Genomic DNA, 20093 nt, shown 5'->3' on the forward strand with positions numbered 1-20093 from the left:
TATTGTAAATGTGCCATTTGAACATCATAATAGTGTAATCCCGGTGTATAGTTATCACCACAGAAACAAACAGACGGTCAACCGTTTATTCAGATGAAAGCCATAGAAATAACACTAAAGATTAATAAAAAAAACAATACATACATAATGTGATATAAAAACACTAACATCCAAACTGATGTTCTGATGGCTGCACATGATCTTGATCCACATGGGGCGTGTCTGTAGCGACCAGTATAGTGACAGCAGCCAATCACGTTACTCTTCTGGTGTTGCCTGAACGCAATTGGCTAGGGTCTGCACTGGGGTATTTGCATAGGCGATCTGATTGGCTGATATTTCAACTTGGCAGAGAAGTGTTAAGGCCAACGCCCCGTGTGAATGCAGCGTAAATAAACCCATCACCAGTGAGTGTGTCAGACCCACTGATGCATCCTGTAGTGGTTCCCTCAGTCAGTCGATACACACACACACACACACTCTCTATCGCTTCTTCTTGCTCTCCTTCTTCAGTTTCTGCCGGATTTGTTGAACGGGTCCCTTCGGCTTCCGGTTCTGCTCGGAGCTGCGAGTGTCGACCGGCTCTGACGCCTCCACCTACAATTAAAAAAATGCAACAACAACAAAATTATTATTCAAATATATATTACCATACTTCCCCAGTTGATTAATTATTGCTACAGAGTTATATTAATACATGTCCTGGCTCTTACAAGTGCATCCATCCATCAACATAAAAAAGTGCATCCATCCATCAACAAAAAAGTGTATCCATCAACAAAAAAGTGTATCCATCCATCAACATAAAAAAGTGCATCCATCCACCAACATAAAAGTGCATCCATCCACCAACATAAAAGTGCATCCATCCACCAACATAAAAGTGCATCCATCCACCATCATAAAAGTGCATCCATCCATCAACAAAAAAGTGTATCCATCCACCAACATAAAAGTGCATCCATCCATCAACAAAAAAGTGTATCCATCCACCATCATAAAAGTGCATCCATCCACCATCATAAAAGTGCATCCATCCATCAACATAAAAGTGCATCCATCCATCAACATAAAAGTGCATCCATCCATCAACAAAAAAGTGGATCCATCCACCATCATAAAAGTGCATCCATCCATCAACAAAAAAGTGTATCCATCCACCAACATAAAAGTGTATCCATCCACCAACATAAAAGTGCATCCATCCATCAACAAAAAAGTGTATCCATCCACCATCATAAAAGTGCATCCATCCATCAACAAAAAAGTGTATCCATCCACCATCATAAAAGTGCATCCATCCATCAACAAAAAAGTGTATCCATCCACCAACATAAAAGTGTATCCATCCACCAACATAAAAGTGCATCCATCCATCAACAAAAAAGTGTATCCATCCACCATCATAAAAGTGCATCCATCCACCATCATAAAAGTGTATCCATCCACCATCATAAAAGTGCATCCATCCATCAACATAAAAGTGCATCCATCCACCATCATAAAAGTGCATCCATCCACCAACATAAAAGTGCATCCATCCACCATCATAAAAGTGCATCCATCCATCAACATAAAAGTGCATCCATCCATCAACATAAAAGTGCATCCATCCATCAACATAAAAGTGCATCCATCCATCAACATAAAAGTGCATCCATCCACCATCATAAAAGTGCATCCATCCATCAACATAAAAGTGCATCCATCCATCAACATAAAAGTGCATCCATCCATCAACATAAAAGTGCATCCATCCACCATCATAAAAGTGCATCCATCCATCAACATAAAAGTGCATCCATCCACCAACATAAAAGTGCATCCATCCACCATCATAAAAGTGCATCCATCCATCAACATAAAAGTGCATCCATCCACCAACATAAAAGTGCATCCATCCACCATCATAAAAGTGCATCCATCCACCATCATAAAAGTGCATCCATCCATCAACAAAAAGGTGTATCCATCCACCATCATAAAAGTGCATCCATCCATCAACATAAAAGTGTATCCATCCACCATCATAAAAGTGCATCCATCCATCAACATAAAAGTGCATCCATCCATCAACATAAAAGTGCATCCATCCATCAACATAAAAGTGCATCCATCCACCAACATAAAAGTGCATCCATCCACCATCATAAAAGTGCATCCATCCATCAACATAAAAGTGTATCCATCCACCATCATAAAAGTGCATCCATCCATCAACATAAAAGTGCATCCATCCATCAACATAAAAGTGCATCCATCCACCATCATAAAAGTGCATCCATCCATCAACATAAAAGTGCATCCATCCACCAACATAAAAGTGCATCCATCCACCATCATAAAAGTGCATCCATCCATCAACATAAAAGTGCATCCATCCATCAACATAAAAGTGCATCCATCCACCATCATAAAAGTGCATCCATCCATCAACATAAAAGTGCATCCATCCACCAACATAAAAGTGCATCCATCCACCATCATAAAAGTGCATCCATCCATCAACATAAAAGTGCATCCATCCATCAACATAAAAGTGCATCCATCCACCAACATAAAAGTGCATCCATCCACCATCATAAAAGTGCATCCATCCATCAACATAAAAGTGCATCCATCCACCAACATAAAAGTGCATCCATCCACCATCATAAAAGTGCATCCATCCATCAACATAAAAGTGCATCCATCCATCAACATAAAAGTGCATCCATCCACCATCATAAAAGTGCATCCATCCATCAACATAAAAGTGCATCCATCCACCAACATAAAAGTGCATCCATCCACCATCATAAAAGTGCATCCATCCATCATCATAAAAGTGCATCCATCCACCATCATAAAAGTGCATCCATCCACCATCATAAAAGTGCATCCATCCATCATCATAAAAGTGCATCCATCCACCATCATAAAAGTGCATCCATCCATCAACAAAGTGCATCCATCCATCATAAAAGTGCATCCATCATCATAAAAGTGCATCCATCCATCAACAAAGTGCATCCATCCATCATAAAAGTGCATCCATCAACATAAAAGTGTATCCATCAACATAAAAGTGCATCCATCCACCATCATAAAAGTGCATCCATCCATCAACATAAAAGTGCATCCATCCACCATCATAAAAGTGCATCCATCCACCATCATAAAAGTGCATCCATCCATCATCATAAAAGTGCATCCATCCATCATGACAAAAAAGTGTCTCCATCCATCAACAAAGTGCATCCATCCATCATCATAAAAGTGCATCCATCCATCATGACAAAAAAGTGTATCCATCAACAAAAAAGTGTATCCATCCATCAACATAAAAGTGCATCCATCCACCATCATAAAAGTGCATCCATCCACCATCATAAAAGTGCATCCATCCACCATCATAAAAGTGCATCCATCCACCATCATAAAAGTGCATCCATCCATCATCATAAAAGTGCATCCATCCATCATGACAAAAAAGTGTCTCCATCCATCAACAAAGTGCATCCATCCATCAACATAAAAAAGTGCATCCATCCATCAACATAAAGTGCATCCATCCATCAACAAAAAAGTGCATCCATCCATCATCATAAAAGTGCATCCATCCACCATCATAAAAGTGCATCCATCCATCATGACAAAAAAGTGTCTCCATCCATCAACAAAGTGCATCCATCCATCAACAAAAAAGTGTATCCATCCACCATCATAAAAGTGCATCCATCCACCATCATAAAAGTGCATCCATCCATCAACATAAAAAAGTGCATCCATCCATCAACATAAAGTGCATCCATCCATCAACAAAAAAGTGTATCCATCAACAAAAAAGTGTATCCATCCATCAACAAAAAAGTGCATCCATCCATCAACAAAAAAGTGCATCCATCCATCAACAAAAAAGTGCATCCATCCATCAACATAAAAGTGCATCCATCCATCATCATAAAAGTGCATCCATCCATCATGACAAAAAAGTGTCTCCATCCATCAACAAAGTGCATCCATCCATCAACATAAAAAAGTGCATCCATCCATCAACATAAAGTGCATCCATCCATCAACAAAAAAGTGCATCCATCCATCATCATAAAAGTGCATCCATCCACCATCATAAAAGTGCATCCATCCATCATGACAAAAAAGTGTCTCCATCCATCAACAAAGTGCATCCATCCATCAACAAAAAAGTGTATCCATCCACCATCATAAAAGTGCATCCATCCACCATCATAAAAGTGCATCCATCCATCAACATAAAAAAGTGCATCCATCCATCAACATAAAGTGCATCCATCCATCAACAAAAAAGTGTATCCATCAACAAAAAAGTGTATCCATCCATCAACAAAAAAGTGCATCCATCCATCAACATAAAAGTGCATCCATCCATCAACAAAAAAGTGCATCCATCCATCAACATAAAAGTGCATCCATCCATCAACATAAAAGTGCATCCATCCATCAACAAAAAAGTGCATCCATCCATCAACATAAAAGTGCATCCATCCATCAACAAAAAAGTGTATCCATCAACAAAAAAGTGTATCCATCCATCAACAAAAAAGTGCATCCATCCATCAACAAAAAAGTGCATCCATCCATCAACATAAAAGTGCATCCATCCATCAACATAAAAGTGCATCCATCCACCATCATAAAAGTGCATCCATCCACCATCATAAAAGTGCATCCATCCATCAACATAAAAAAGTGCATCCATCCATCAACATAAAGTGCATCCATCCATCAACAAAAAAGTGCATCCATCCATCATCATAAAAGTGCATCCATCCACCATCATAAAAGTGCATCCATCCATCATCATAAAAGTGCATCCATCCATCAACAAAGTGCATCCATCCATCATCATAAAAAAGTGCATCCATCCATCAACATAAAGTACATCCATCCATCATCATAAAAAAGTGCATCCATCCATCAACATAAAGTGCATCCATCCATCAACAAAAAAGTGTATCCATCAACAAAAAAGTGTATCCATCCATCAACATAAAAAAGTGCATCCATCCATCAACATAAAGTGCATCCATCCATCAACAAAAAAGTGTATCCATCAACAAAAAAGTGTATCCATCCATCAACATAAAAAAGTGCATCCATCCATCAACATAAAGTGCATCCATCCATCAACAAAAAAGTGTATCCATCAACAAAAAAGTGTATCCATCCATCAACATAAAAGTGCATCCATCCATCAACATAAAAAAGTGCATCCATCCATCAACATAAAGTACATCCATCCATCATCATAAAAGTGTATCCATCAACAAAAAAGTGTATCCATCCATCAACATAAAAAAGTGCATCCATCCATCAACATAAAGTGCATCCATCCATCAACAAAAAAGTGTATCCATCCATCAACATAAAGTACATCCATCCACCATCATAAAAGTGCATCCATCCATCCACCATCATAAAAGTGCATCCATCCATAATCATAAAAGTGTATCCATCCATCATCATAAAAGTGCATCCATCCATCAACATAAAGTACATCCATCCACCATCATAAAAGTGCATCCATCCATCATCATAAAAGTGCATCCATCCACCATCATAAAAGTGCATCCATCCATAATCATAAAAGTGCATCCATCCATCATCATAAAAGTGCATCCATCCACCATCATAAAAGTGTATCCATCCATCATCATAAAAGTGCATCCATCATCATAAAAGTGCATCCATCCACCATCATAAAAGTGTATCCATCCATCATCATAAAAGTGCATCCATCAACATAAAAGTGCATCCATCCATTCATAAAAAAGTGTATCCATCCATCAACAAAAAAGTGCATCCATCCATCATGACAAAAAAGTGCATCCATCCACCATCATAAAAGTGTCTCCATCCATCAACATAAAGTGCATCCATCCATCATCATAAAGTACATCCATCCACCATCATAAAAGTGCATCCATCAACATAAAAGTGCATCCATCAACATAAAAGTGCATCCATCCATCATCATAAAAGTGCATCCATCCACCATCATAAAAGTGCATCCATCCATCAACATAAAAGTGCATCCATCCATCATCATAAAAGTGCATCCATCCACCATCATAAAAGTGCATCCATCCATCATCATAAAAGTGCATCCATCAACATAAAAGTGCATCCATCAACATAAAAGTGCATCCATCCATTCATAAAAAAGTGTATCCATCCATCAACAAAAAAGTGCATCCATCCATCATGACAAAAAAGTGCATCCATCCACCATCATAAAAGTGTCTCCATCCATCAACATAAAGTGCATCCATCCATCATCATAAAAGTGCATCCATCCATTCATAAAAGTGTATCCATCCATCATCATAAAGTACATCCATCCACCATCATAAAAGTGCATCCATCAACAAAAAAGTGCATCCATCCATTCATAAAAAAGTATATCCATCCATCAACAAAAAAGTGCATCCATCCATCATCATAAAAGTGCATCCATCCATCAACATAAAGTACATCCATCCACCATCATAAAAGTGCATCCATCAACAAAAAAGTGCATCCATCCATCAACATAAAGTGCATCCATCCACCATCATAAAAGTGCATCCATCCACCATCATAAAAGTGCATCCATCCATCAACAAAGTGCATCCATCCATCAACATAAAAAAGTGCATCCATCCATCAACATAAAGTGCATCCATCCATCAACAAAAAAGTGCATCCATCCATCAACAAAAAAGTGCATCCATCCATCAACAAAAAAGTGCATCCATCCATCAACAAAAAAGTGCATCCATCCATCATCATAAAAGTGCATCCATCCACCATCATAAAAGTGCATCCATCCATCATGACAAAAAAGTGCATCCATCCATCATCATAAAAGTGTCTCCATCCATCAACATAAAGTACATCCATCCATCATCATAAAAGTGCATCCATCCATCAACAAAGTGCATCCATCCATCATAAAAGTGCATCCATCAACATAAAAGTGTATCCATCAACAAAAAAGTGTATCCATCCATCAACATAAAAGTGCATCCATCCATCAACATAAAAGTGCATCCATCCACCAACATAAAAGTGCATCCATCCACCATCATAAAAGTGCATCCATCCACCATCATAAAAGTGCATCCATCCATCATCATAAAAGTGCATCCATCCATCATGACAAAAAAGTGTCTCCATCCATCAACAAAGTGCATCCATCCATCAACATAAAAAAGTGCATCCATCCATCAACATAAAGTGCATCCATCCATCAACAAAAAAGTGCATCCATCCATCATCATAAAAGTGCATCCATCCATCATGACAAAAAAGTGTCTCCATCCATCAACAAAGTGCATCCATCAACATAAAAAAGTGCATCCATCCATCAACATAAAGTGCATCCATCCATCAACAAAAAAGTGTATCCATCAACAAAAAAGTGTATCCATCCATCAACAAAAAAGTGCATCCATCCATCATCATAAAAGTGCATCCATCCACCATCATAAAAGTGCATCCATCCATCATGACAAAAAAGTGTCTCCATCCATCAACAAAGTGCATCCATCCATCATCATAAAAGTGCATCCATCCATCATGACAAAAAAGTGTCTCCATCCATCAACAAAGTGCATCCATCCATCATCATAAAAGTGCATCCATCCATCATGACAAAAAAGTGTCTCCATCCATCAACAAAGTGCATCCATCCATCAACATAAAAAAGTGCATCCATCCATCAACATAAAGTGCATCCATCCATCAACAAAAAAGTGCATCCATCCATCATCATAAAAGTGCATCCATCCATCATGACAAAAAAGTGTCTCCATCCATCAACAAAGTGCATCCATCAACATAAAAAAGTGCATCCATCCATCAACATAAAGTGCATCCATCCATCAACAAAAAAGTGTATCCATCAACAAAAAAGTGTATCCATCCATCAACAAAAAAGTGCATCCATCCATCAACATAAAAGTGCATCCATCCATCAACATAAAAGTGCATCCATCCACCATCATAAAAGTGCATCCATCCATCATGACAAAAAAGTGCATCCATCCATCATCATAAAGTACATCCATCCATCATCATAAAAGTGCATCCATCCATCAACAAAGTGCATCCATCCATCATAAAAGTGCATCCATCCATCAACATAAAGTGCATCCATCCATCAACAAAAAAGTGTATCCATCAACAAAAAAGTGTATCCATCCATCAACATAAAAGTGCATCCATCCATCATCATAAAAGTGCATCCATCCACCATCATAAAAGTGCATCCATCCATCATGACAAAAAAGTGTCTCCATCCATCAACAAAGTGCATCCATCCATCATCATAAAAGTGCATCCATCCATCATGACAAAAAAGTGTCTCCATCCATCAACAAAGTGCATCCATCCATCATCATAAAAGTGCATCCATCCATCATGACAAAAAAGTGTCTCCATCCATCAACAAAGTGCATCCATCCATCAACATAAAAAAGTGCATCCATCCATCAACATAAAGTGCATCCATCCATCAACAAAAAAGTGCATCCATCCATCATCATAAAAGTGCATCCATCCATCATGACAAAAAAGTGTCTCCATCCATCAACAAAGTGCATCCATCAACATAAAAAAGTGCATCCATCCATCAACATAAAGTGCATCCATCCATCAACAAAAAAGTGTATCCATCAACAAAAAAGTGTATCCATCCATCAACAAAAAAGTGCATCCATCCATCAACATAAAAGTGCATCCATCCATCAACATAAAAGTGCATCCATCCACCATCATAAAAGTGCATCCATCCATCATGACAAAAAAGTGCATCCATCCATCAACAAAGTGCATCCATCCATCATAAAAGTGCATCCATCCATCATCATAAAAAAGTGCATCCATCCATCAACATAAAGTACATCCATCCATCATCATAAAAGTGTATCCATCAACAAAAAAGTGTATCCATCCATCAACATAAAAAAGTGCATCCATCCATCAACAAAGTGCATCCATCAACATAAAAAAGTGCATCCATCCATCAACAAAAAAGTGTATCCATCAACAAAAAAGTGTATCCATCCATCAACAAAAAAGTGCATCCATCCATCAACATAAAAGTGCATCCATCCATCATCATAAAAGTGCATCCATCCACCATCATAAAAGTGCATCCATCCATCATGACAAAAAAGTGTCTCCATCCATCAACAAAGTGCATCCATCAACATAAAAAAGTGCATCCATCCATCAACATAAAGTGCATCCATCCATCAACAAAAAAGTGTATCCATCAACAAAAAAGTGTATCCATCCATCAACAAAAAAGTGCATCCATCCATCAACATAAAAGTGCATCCATCCATCAACATAAAAGTGCATCCATCCACCATCATAAAAGTGCATCCATCCATCATGACAAAAAAGTGCATCCATCCATCATCATAAAAGTGCATCCATCCATCAACATAAAGTACATCCATCCATCATCATAAAAGTGCATCCATCCATCATAAAAGTGCATCCATCCATCATCATAAAAAAGTGCATCCATCCATCAACATAAAGTACATCCATCCATCATCATAAAAGTGTATCCATCAACAAAAAAGTGTATCCATCAACATAAAAGTGCATCCATCCATCAACATAAAAAAGTGCATCCATCCATCAACATAAAGTACATCCATCCATCATCATAAAAGTGTATCCATCCATCAACATAAAAAAGTGCATCCATCCATCAACATAAAAGTGTATCCATCAACAAAAAAGTGTATCCATCCATCAACATAAAGTGCATCCATCAACAAAAAAGTGCATCCATCCATCAACATAAAGTGCATCCATCCATCAACAAAAAAGTGTATCCATCAACAAAAAAGTGTATCCATCCATCAACATAAAAGTGCATCCATCCACCATCATAAAAGTGCATCCATCCATCAACATAAAAGTGCATCCATCCACCAACATAAAAGTGCATCCATCCACCATCATAAAAGTGCATCCATCCATCAACATAAAAAAGTGCATCCATCCATCAACATAAAGTACATCCATCCATCATCATAAAAGTGCATCCATCCATCAACAAAAAAGTGTATCCATCCATCAACATAAAAAAGTGCATCCATCCATCATCATAAAAGTACATCCATCCATCAACAAAAAAGTGTATCCATCCATCAACATAAAAAAGTGCATCCATCCATCAACATAAAGTGCATCCATCCATCAACAAAAAAGTGTATCCATCCATCAACATAAAAGTGCATCCATCCACCATCATAAAAGTGCATCCATCCACCATCATAAAAGTGCATCCATCCATCAACATAAAAGTGTATCCATCCATCAACATAAAGTGCATCCATCCATCAACAAAAAAGTGTATCCATCAACAAAAAAGTGTATCCATCCATCAACATAAAAAAGTGCATCCATCCATCAACATAAAGTGCATCCATCCATCAACAAAAAAGTGTATCCATCAACTAGTGTTGTAGTCAAGACCACCTAAACCGAGACCAAGACAAGACCAAGACTTTGAAGGGTCGAGACCAAGACAGGCCGAGACCGAGTCAAGACCAAGACCAGTGCAAATCCCCACATTGCATGACACACTTCTGATAAAATGTGGAATATGCATACGATTGGCACTTCTCTCGTGTGTGTGGGTGTGTAAGAGAGAAGTTTTGATAAAATAATCAACAGGCATTGCTGATATGTGGGAATTTATCTTTTTAGCAAATAAATGCGAATAAACACTTAAGAGCTGAAATGAACTTAACCATTTATTCAGAACTCCTTTTCAATGGTTTGCCATCCACCTAACACGATGCAGGCATTTTGGCCAAAAAAATTACAAAAATTGTAATTGGGAGAACCTCAAACATTGATGACATTATATGCCAGACCTGAATGAACTGCCGTGGCAAAACACTTCTAACAAGCTTGCCACCAAGGACAAAACATAAAGCTGTAGTTAATGAGAAAAATTAAATAAAATCTGATCAATGGGAAAAGTGGGTAAAACTTTACAATACGGGTGCACTAGTATGCATTAATTCATCCTTAATTAATGCACAGATAATCATGAGTTAATGTATTACTAATGGTGAACTAACCCATTTATTAATGATCACTGCATCAGCAACTAATGAAGATTCTACATGATTAATAGATTAAGTCATCATTAAATTGTTATCAGTTAAATATATCATAATGTATTAATTCCTTAATAACATATTATACTAACTAATCATTTAAATTAATTACCACAACGGGTCAAAGCCACGCATTTCAACTTCCAGTTGTCTGCTTTAATTAATCATTAGCTAATGATTTACAAATGTGTCATTATGTTATGACTTGTTGAGGCACATGACTATTAACTAATTGATTAAGTAATATTTACTTGTGGTTATGGGTTTTGAATTAATTTTGAATTAGTTAATAGTCATGTGCCCCAACAAGTAAAGTCATAACACAATGATACCTTTGTAAATCATTAGCTAATGATTCATTAAAGCAGACAACTGGAAGTTGAAATGCATGGCTTTGACCCATTGAGGTAATTAACACGTTGCTTTACATTATTAGTTCATATAATGTTATTAAGGAATTAATACATTGACACATTTAACTAATAACAATTTAATGATTACTTAATATATTAATCATGCTGAATCTTCATTAGTTGCTGATGCAGTAATCATTAATAAATGGGTTAGTTCACCATTAGTAATACATTAACTCATGATTATCTGTGCATTAGTTAAGTGTGAATTAATGCATATTAGTGCAAATGTCGATAGAAGTTTGACGTGGTCCCAGCCGTCTCAGTAAGCGTCGCGTTGCAGAACTTACACACTGCTGTATGTTTTCTTTTGGATGCATTTTTGCAGATGAACTCTTTGTGGTTTAGGTAGCCAAATTGTATAACAGAAGATTTGGCTGACATCTCTCCAACAGCCACGGTGACGGCACAGCTTGCTCTCCAAGCATTCACGTGTGGAGTGTGTGTGATGCGATGTGGGGGTTGGCGGCGCGGCGCAGCGCAGGGAGGGGAGGGGAGTAAAAACTAAAAGTATTTCAAATTAGACACGAGTCAAGCTTTTGGTCTGAAGTTTTTTGTCTAATCATCACAGTAATGATGTTAACAAATAATTTCGTGATATGCTCTCAGTTGTGGTCTTGACCGGTCTTGAAATTAAATCCCGAGTCCTCTGAGTCAGAGACCGAGACGAGACCGAGTAAAAATATGGTCGATTCCGAGACGAGACCAAGACCTTTAAAAAGTGGTCTCGAGACCGGTCTCGAGACCAAGACCGATCTCGAGTACTACAACACTACCATCAACAAAAAAGTGCATCCATCCATCAACATAAAAGTGCATCCATCCACCATCATAAAAGTGCATCCATCCATCAACATAAAAGTGCATCCATCCACCAACATAAAAGTGCATCCATCCATCAACATAAAAGTGCATCCATCCACCAACATAAAAGTGCATCCATCCATCAACATAAAAGTGCATCCATCCACCAACATAAAAGTGCATCCATCCATCATCATAAAAGTGTATCCATCCATCAACAAAGTGCATCCATCCATCATAATAGTGTATCCATCCATCAACAAAGTGCATCCATCCATCATAAAAGTGCATCCATCCATCAACATAAAAAAGTGCATCCATCCACCATCATAAAAGTGCATCCATCCATCATCATAAAAGTGCATCCATCCATCAACATAAAGTACATCCATCCATCATCATAAAAGTGCATCCATCCATCAACAAAGTGCATCTATCCATCATAAAAGTGCATCCATCCATCAACAAAGTGCATCCATCCATCATAAAAGTGCATCCATCCATCAACATAAAAAAGTGCATCCATCCACCATCATAAAAGTGCATCCATCCATCATAAAAGTGCATCCATCCATCAACATAAAGTACATCCATCCATCATCATAAAAGTGCATCCATCCACCATCATAAAAGTGCATCCATCCATCATCATAAAAGTGCATCCATCCATCATCATAAAAAAGCGTATCCATCCATCAACATAAAAAAGTACATCCATCCATCATCATAAAAGTGCATCCATCCACCATCATAAAAGTGCATCCATCCATCATAAAAGTGCATCCATCCATCAACATAAAAGTGCATCCATCCACCATCATAAAAGTGCATCCATCCATCAACATAAAAGTGCATCCATCCACCATCATAAAAGTGCATCCATCCATCAACATAAAAGTGTCTCCATCCATCAACAAAGTGCATCCATCCATCATCATAAAAGTGCATCCATCCACCATCATAAAAGTGCATCCATCCACCATCATAAAAGTGCATCCATCCATCATCATAAAAGTGCATCCATCCACCATCATAAAAGTGCATCCATCCATCAACATAAAAGTGCATCCATCCACCATCATAAAAGTGCATCCATCCACCATCATAAAAGTGCATCCATCCACCAACATAAAAGTGCATCCATCCACCAACATAAAAGTGCATCCATCCACCATCATAAAAGTGCATCCATCCATCAACATAAAAGTGCATCCATCCATCAACATAAAAGTGCATCCATCCACCAACATAAAAGTGCATCCATCCACCAACATAAAAGTGCATCCATCCACCAACATAAAAGTGCATCCATCCACCAACATAAAAGTGCATCCATCCACCATCATAAAAGTGCATCCATCCATCAACATAAAAGTGCATCCATCCATCAACATAAAAGTGCATCCATCCATCATCATAAAAGTGCATCCATCCACCATCATAAAAGTGCATCCATCCACCATCATAAAAGTGCATCCATCCATCATCATAAAAGTGCATCCATCCACCATCATAAAAGTGCATCCATCCACCATCATAAAAGTGCATCCATCCATCAACATAAAAGTGCATCCATCCATCATCATAAAAGTGCATCCATCCACCATCATGAAAGTGCATCCATCCACCAACATAAAAGTGCATCCATCCACCAACATAAAAGTGCATCCATCCACCATCATAAAAGTGCATCCATCCATCATCATAAAAGTGCATCCATCCACCATCATAAAAGTGCATCCATCCACCATCATAAGTGCATCCATCCATCATCATAAAAGTGCATCCATCCATCATCATAAAAGTGCATCCATCCACCATCATAAAAGTGCATCCATCCATCAACATAAAAGTGCATCCATCCATCAACATAAAAGTGCATCCATCCATCAACATAAAAGTGCATCCATCCACCATCATAAAAGTGCATCCATCCATCATCATAAAAGTGCATCCATCCATCATCATAAAAGTGCATCCATCCACCATCATAAAAGTGCATCCATCCACCATCATAAAAGTGCATCCATCCACCATCATAAAAGTGCATCCATCCATCATCATAAAAGTGCATCCATCCATCACCATAAAAGTGCATCCATCCATCAACATAAAGTACATCCATCCATCATCATAAAAGTGCATCCATCCATCATCATAAAAGTGCATCCATCCACCATCATAAAAGTGCATCCATCCATCATCATAAAAGTGCATCCATCCATCATAAAAAAGTGTATCCATCCATCAACATAAAGTACATCCATCCACCATCATAAAACTGCATCCATCCATCATCATGAAAAAGTGCATCCATCCACCATCATAAAAAAGTACATCCATCCATCAACATAAAAGTGCATCCATCCACCATCATAAAAAAGTGCATCCATCCACCATCATAAAAAAGTACATCCATCCATCAACATAAAGTACATCCATCCACCATCATAAAACTGCATCCATCCATCATCATGAAAAAGTGCATCCATCCACCATCATAAAACTGCATCCATCCACCATCATAAAAAAGTACATCCATCCATCAACATAAAAGCGCATCCATCCATCATCATAAAAAAGTGCATCCATCCATCATCATAAAAAAGTGCATCCATCCATCATCATAAAAGTGCATCCATCCATTCATAAAAAAGTGCATCCATCCACCATCATAAAAGTGCATCCATCCATTCATAAAAAAGTGCATCCATCCACCATCATAAAAGTGCATCCATCCATTCATAAAAAAGTGCATCCATCCACCATCATAAAAGTGCATCCATCCATTCATAAAAAAGTACATCCATCCATCAACATAAAAGCGCATCCATCCATCATCATAAAAAAGTGCATCCATCCACCATCATAAAAGTGCATCCATCCATCATCATAAAAGTGCATCCATCCATTCATAAAAAAGTGCATCCATCCACCATCATAAAAGTGCATCCATCCATTCATAAAAAAGTGCATCCATCCATCAACATAAAAGCGCATCCATCCATCATCATAAAAAAGTGCATCCATCCATCATCATAAAAAAGTGCATCCATCCATCATCATAAAAAAGTGCATCCATCCACCATCATAAAAGTGCATCTATCCATCATCATAAAAGTGCATCCATCCATTCATAAAAAAAGTGCATCCATCCATCAACATAAAGTGCATCCATCCACCATCATAAAAGTGCATCCATCCATCAACATAAAAAAGTGCATCCATCCATCATCATAAAAGTGCATCCATCCATCAACATAAAAAAGTGCATCCATCCATCATCATAAAAGTGCATCCATCCATCAACATAAAAAAGTGCATCCATCCATCATCATAAAAGTGCATCCATCATGACAAAAAAAGTGCATCCATCCACCATCATAAAAGTGCATCCATCCATTCATAAAAAAGTGCATCCATCCATCAACATAAAAAAGTGCATCCATCCATCATCATAAAAGTGCATCCATCATGACAAAAAAAGTGCATCCATCCACCATCATAAAAGTGCATCCATCCATTCATAAAAAAGTGCATCCATCCACCATCATAAAAGTGCATCCATCCATCAACATAAAAAAGTGCATCCATCCATCATCATAAAAGTGCATCCATCATGACAAAAAAGTGCATCCATCCACCATCATAAAAGTGCATCCATCCATTCATAAAAAAGTGCATCCATCCATCAACATAAAAAAGTGCATCCATCCACCATCATAAAAGTGCATCCATCCACCATCATAAAAGTGCATCCATCCATCATCATAAAAGTGCATCCATCCACCATCATAAAAGTGCATCCATCCACCATCATAAAAGTGCATCCATCCATCAACATAAAAGTGCATCCATCCATCATCATAAAAGTGCATCCATCCACCATCATGAAAGTGCATCCATCCACCAACATAAAAGTGCATCCATCCACCAACATAAAAGTGCATCCATCCACCATCATAAAAGTGCATCCATCCATCATCATAAAAGTGCATCCATCCACCATCATAAAAGTGCATCCATCCACCATCATAAAAGTGCATCCATCCATCATCATAAAAGTGCATCCATCCATCATCATAAAAGTGCATCCATCCACCATCATAAAAGTGCATCCATCCATCAACATAAAAGTGCATCCATCCATCAACATAAAAGTGCATCCATCCATCAACATAAAAGTGCATCCATCCACCATCATAAAAGTGCATCCATCCATCATCATAAAAGTGCATCCATCCATCATCATAAAAGTGCATCCATCCACCATCATAAAAGTGCATCCATCCACCATCATAAAAGTGCATCCATCCACCATCATAAAAGTGCATCCATCCATCATCATAAAAGTGCATCCATCCATCACCATAAAAGTGCATCCATCCATCAACATAAAAGTGCATCCATCCATCATCATAAAAGTGCATCCATCCACCATCATAAAAGTGCATCCATCCATCATCATAAAAGTGCATCCATCCATCATAAAAAAGTGTATCCATCCATCAACATAAAAGTGCATCCATCCACCATCATAAAAAAGTGCATCCATCCATCATCATAAAAGTGCATCCATCCACCATCATAAAAAAGTGTATCCATCCATCAACATAAAAGTGCATCCATCCACCATCATAAAAAAGTGTATCCATCCATCAACATAAAAGTACATCCATCCATCATCATAAAAGTGCATCCATCCATCATCATAAAAGTGCATCCATCCACCATCATAAAAGTGCATCCATCCATCATCATAAAAGTGCATCCATCCATCATAAAAAAGTGTATCCATCCACCATCATAAAACTGCATCCATCCATCATCATGAAAAAGTGCATCCATCCACCATCATAAAAAAGTACATCCATCCATCAACATAAAAGTGCATCCATCCACCATCATAAAAAAGTGCATCCATCCACCATCATAAAAAAGTACATCCATCCATCAACATAAAGTACATCCATCCACCATCATAAAACTGCATCCATCCATCATCATGAAAAAGTGCATCCATCCACCATCATAAAACTGCATCCATCCACCATCATAAAAAAGTACATCCATCCATCAACATAAAAGCGCATCCATCCATCATCATAAAAAAGTGCATCCATCCATCATCATAAAAAAGTGCATCCATCCATCATCATAAAAGTGCATCCATCCATTCATAAAAAAGTGCATCCATCCACCATCATAAAAGTGCATCCATCCATTCATAAAAAAGTGCATCCATCCACCATCATAAAAGTGCATCCATCCATTCATAAAAAAGTGCATCCATCCACCATCATAAAAGTGCATCCATCCATTCATAAAAAAGTACATCCATCCATCAACATAAAAGCGCATCCATCCATCATCATAAAAAAGTGCATCCATCCACCATCATAAAAGTGCATCCATCCATCATCATAAAAGTGCATCCATCCATTCATAAAAAAGTGCATCCATCCACCATCATAAAAGTGCATCCATCCATTCATAAAAAAGTGCATCCATCCATCAACATAAAAGCGCATCCATCCATCATCATAAAAAAGTGCATCCATCCATCATCATAAAAAAGTGCATCCATCCATCATCATAAAAAAGTGCATCCATCCACCATCATAAAAGTGCATCCATCCATCAACATAAAAAAGTGCATCCATCCATCATCATAAAAGTGCATCCATCCATCAACATAAAAAAGTGCATCCATCCATCATCATAAAAGTGCATCCATCCATCAACATAAAAAAGTGCATCCATCCATCATCATAAAAGTGCATCCATCCATCAACATAAAAAAGTGCATCCATCCATCATCATAAAAGTGCATCCATCATGACAAAAAAAGTGCATCCATCCATCATCATAAAAGTGCATCCATCATGACAAAAAAAGTGCATCCATCCATCATCATAAAAGTGCATCCATCATGACAAAAAAAGTGCATCCATCCACCATCATAAAAGTGCATCCATCCATTCATAAAAAAGTGCATCCATCCATCAACATAAAAAAGTGCATCCATCCATCATCATAAAAGTGCATCCATCATGACAAAAAAAGTGCATCCATCCATTCATAAAAAAGTGCATCCATCCATCATCATAAAAAAGTGCATCCATCATGACAAAAAAAGTGCATCCATCCACCATCATAAAAGTGCATCCATCCACCATCATAAAAGTGCATCCATCCATCAACATAAAAGTGCATCCATCCATCAACATAAAAGTGCATCCATCCACCAACATAAAAGTGCATCCATCCACCATCATAAAAGTGCATCCATCCACCATCATAAAAGTGCATCCATCCATCAACATCGACTTCCATTAATTGTTTAACTCTGCAGTTATGATTCATTATTAAATCGCTTGTTATATGATTATTTAACACTTGTATTCAGTCCTGCGTGTCCAGTTTGTTTTTAGCTTCACTGTCGAAGGGTTTGACTCTGTTTGCCGCTCTTCACTGTACAGATACTGTAGTAAAGCTGTACCTGTTCGTGGCTCTTGGATGTGGGTATAATTATAGCCAAAACGCAGAGGAGTTGGAAAATTGCCCCGAGGAATAATCCATAACGCAGGAGACTCTCGAATAGAGTCGGCTCGGGAACCTCCGGCGGAGACAGGTCCAGATCCGACATGATCTGCGGATAAACACACGCTACTCTGAGTTAAACACATTATATACATCTGGACATCAAGCGCACACAGCACACAACACACAACACACAACACACAACACACAACACACAACACACAACACACAACACACAACACACAACACTTACCGCTGGATATTAATGTCAAACTGAGTCTTCAGACGGCGGAATTCTGTTTGTTGTCAGATTTAAGGTCAGCACATCCGGGGCTCTGTCTTTATCGCGCTCCAGCGCCTCCTGCCGCACTGGAGGACACGCGTTACAAATGGGTTAACCGGCAGGTTTTAATAACACACCTCATATTTAATGATGGATGATTTAAATTCAATATCAATATTTAAGCTAATTGGCGCCATTTTTCAGGTGTAATTGTTGATTAGAGCAGCTGAAGTAGACGGGCTTTGTCACGTGGTCGCTGTTACTTTTCTCAGCGCCAAATCACAAAGTCAACGTCATCAACTGTCACTGTCTGTTTTTAATTATTGTTGTATATTCACGCCTGTTTATAATTATTGTAGTTTTGAACAACAGAACAAGAATCGTCCCGTCTCTTTTATGGTTGTTCATTTTGTATTAGATACTGGAAAAGTGTTGGAAATTATCTGGCATCTAAAACAACACAATCACACTGGAAGGGAAACAGATTATGTAAATGTATGTAATATTATAAATCTCTTTATTTTATTAGGTAAGTGCCATATTCATAAAGCAGAAGTTTCTGAATCAAGACCATGTTTTAAATTATTCCAAATGGAAACTGACATATATTGAGCCTTAAATTGGTTAAAAAAAACAACAACAACAAAGCTATAATTAAGTTTGTAAGTCTTTTTTTTATTATTATTATTAATTTCATACTTGTTTTTTTTATATTATGTTGTTTGTAATTATTTGATCTAGCCTATAATATTTGTTGACTGTGATGGCTGAATGTTTGTAAAATTGAATTCTATAGTAGTAATTAAAACGTTTAAAATATATATATATATATATTATTGTATATAATTAATTTTTATTTTACAGATTTCAGGGACAGATTTTCATTTGCGTGTC

At 37.7% G+C, this 20093-nt stretch overlaps 1 protein-coding gene across 2 annotated transcripts; it reads right to left on the reverse strand.

Annotated features, from left to right (window-relative positions):
* Positions 1-72: 72 nt before the first annotated feature.
* Positions 73-19284, reverse strand: manbal (mannosidase beta like). Of its 2 annotated transcripts, none has more exons than XM_079841029.1 (3): positions 19170-19284; positions 18876-19025; positions 73-597 (listed from the first exon to the last, which is right to left on the reverse strand). In XM_079841029.1, exons 2-3 carry the CDS (start codon positions 19020-19022, stop codon positions 484-486), a joined length of 261 nt encoding a protein of 86 aa, XP_079697155.1. In that variant the 5' UTR covers positions 19023-19025; positions 19170-19284; the 3' UTR covers positions 73-483. The 2 variants fall into 2 exon arrangements, with proteins under 2 accessions (XP_079697155.1, XP_079697156.1); XM_079841030.1 differs by having other exon boundaries at positions 18876-19042; positions 19170-19215.
* Positions 19285-20093: the final 809 nt, after the last annotated feature.

This window comes from Gobio gobio (genome assembly GCF_949357685.1).
Source record: "Gobio gobio genome assembly, chromosome: 17".
NCBI classification, from domain to species: domain Eukaryota; kingdom Metazoa; phylum Chordata; class Actinopteri; order Cypriniformes; family Gobionidae; genus Gobio; species Gobio gobio.

Coding starts and splice junctions, on each gene's coding strand:
- manbal (XM_079841029.1), bottom strand. CDS start 19,022: ATGTCGGATCTGGACCTGTCTCCGCCGGAGGTTCCCGAGCCGACTCTA. Junction 598..18,875: donor CATCCAAGAGCCACGAACAG/GTACAGCTTTAC, acceptor TTTTAATTGTAG/GTGGAGGCGTCAGAGCCGGT.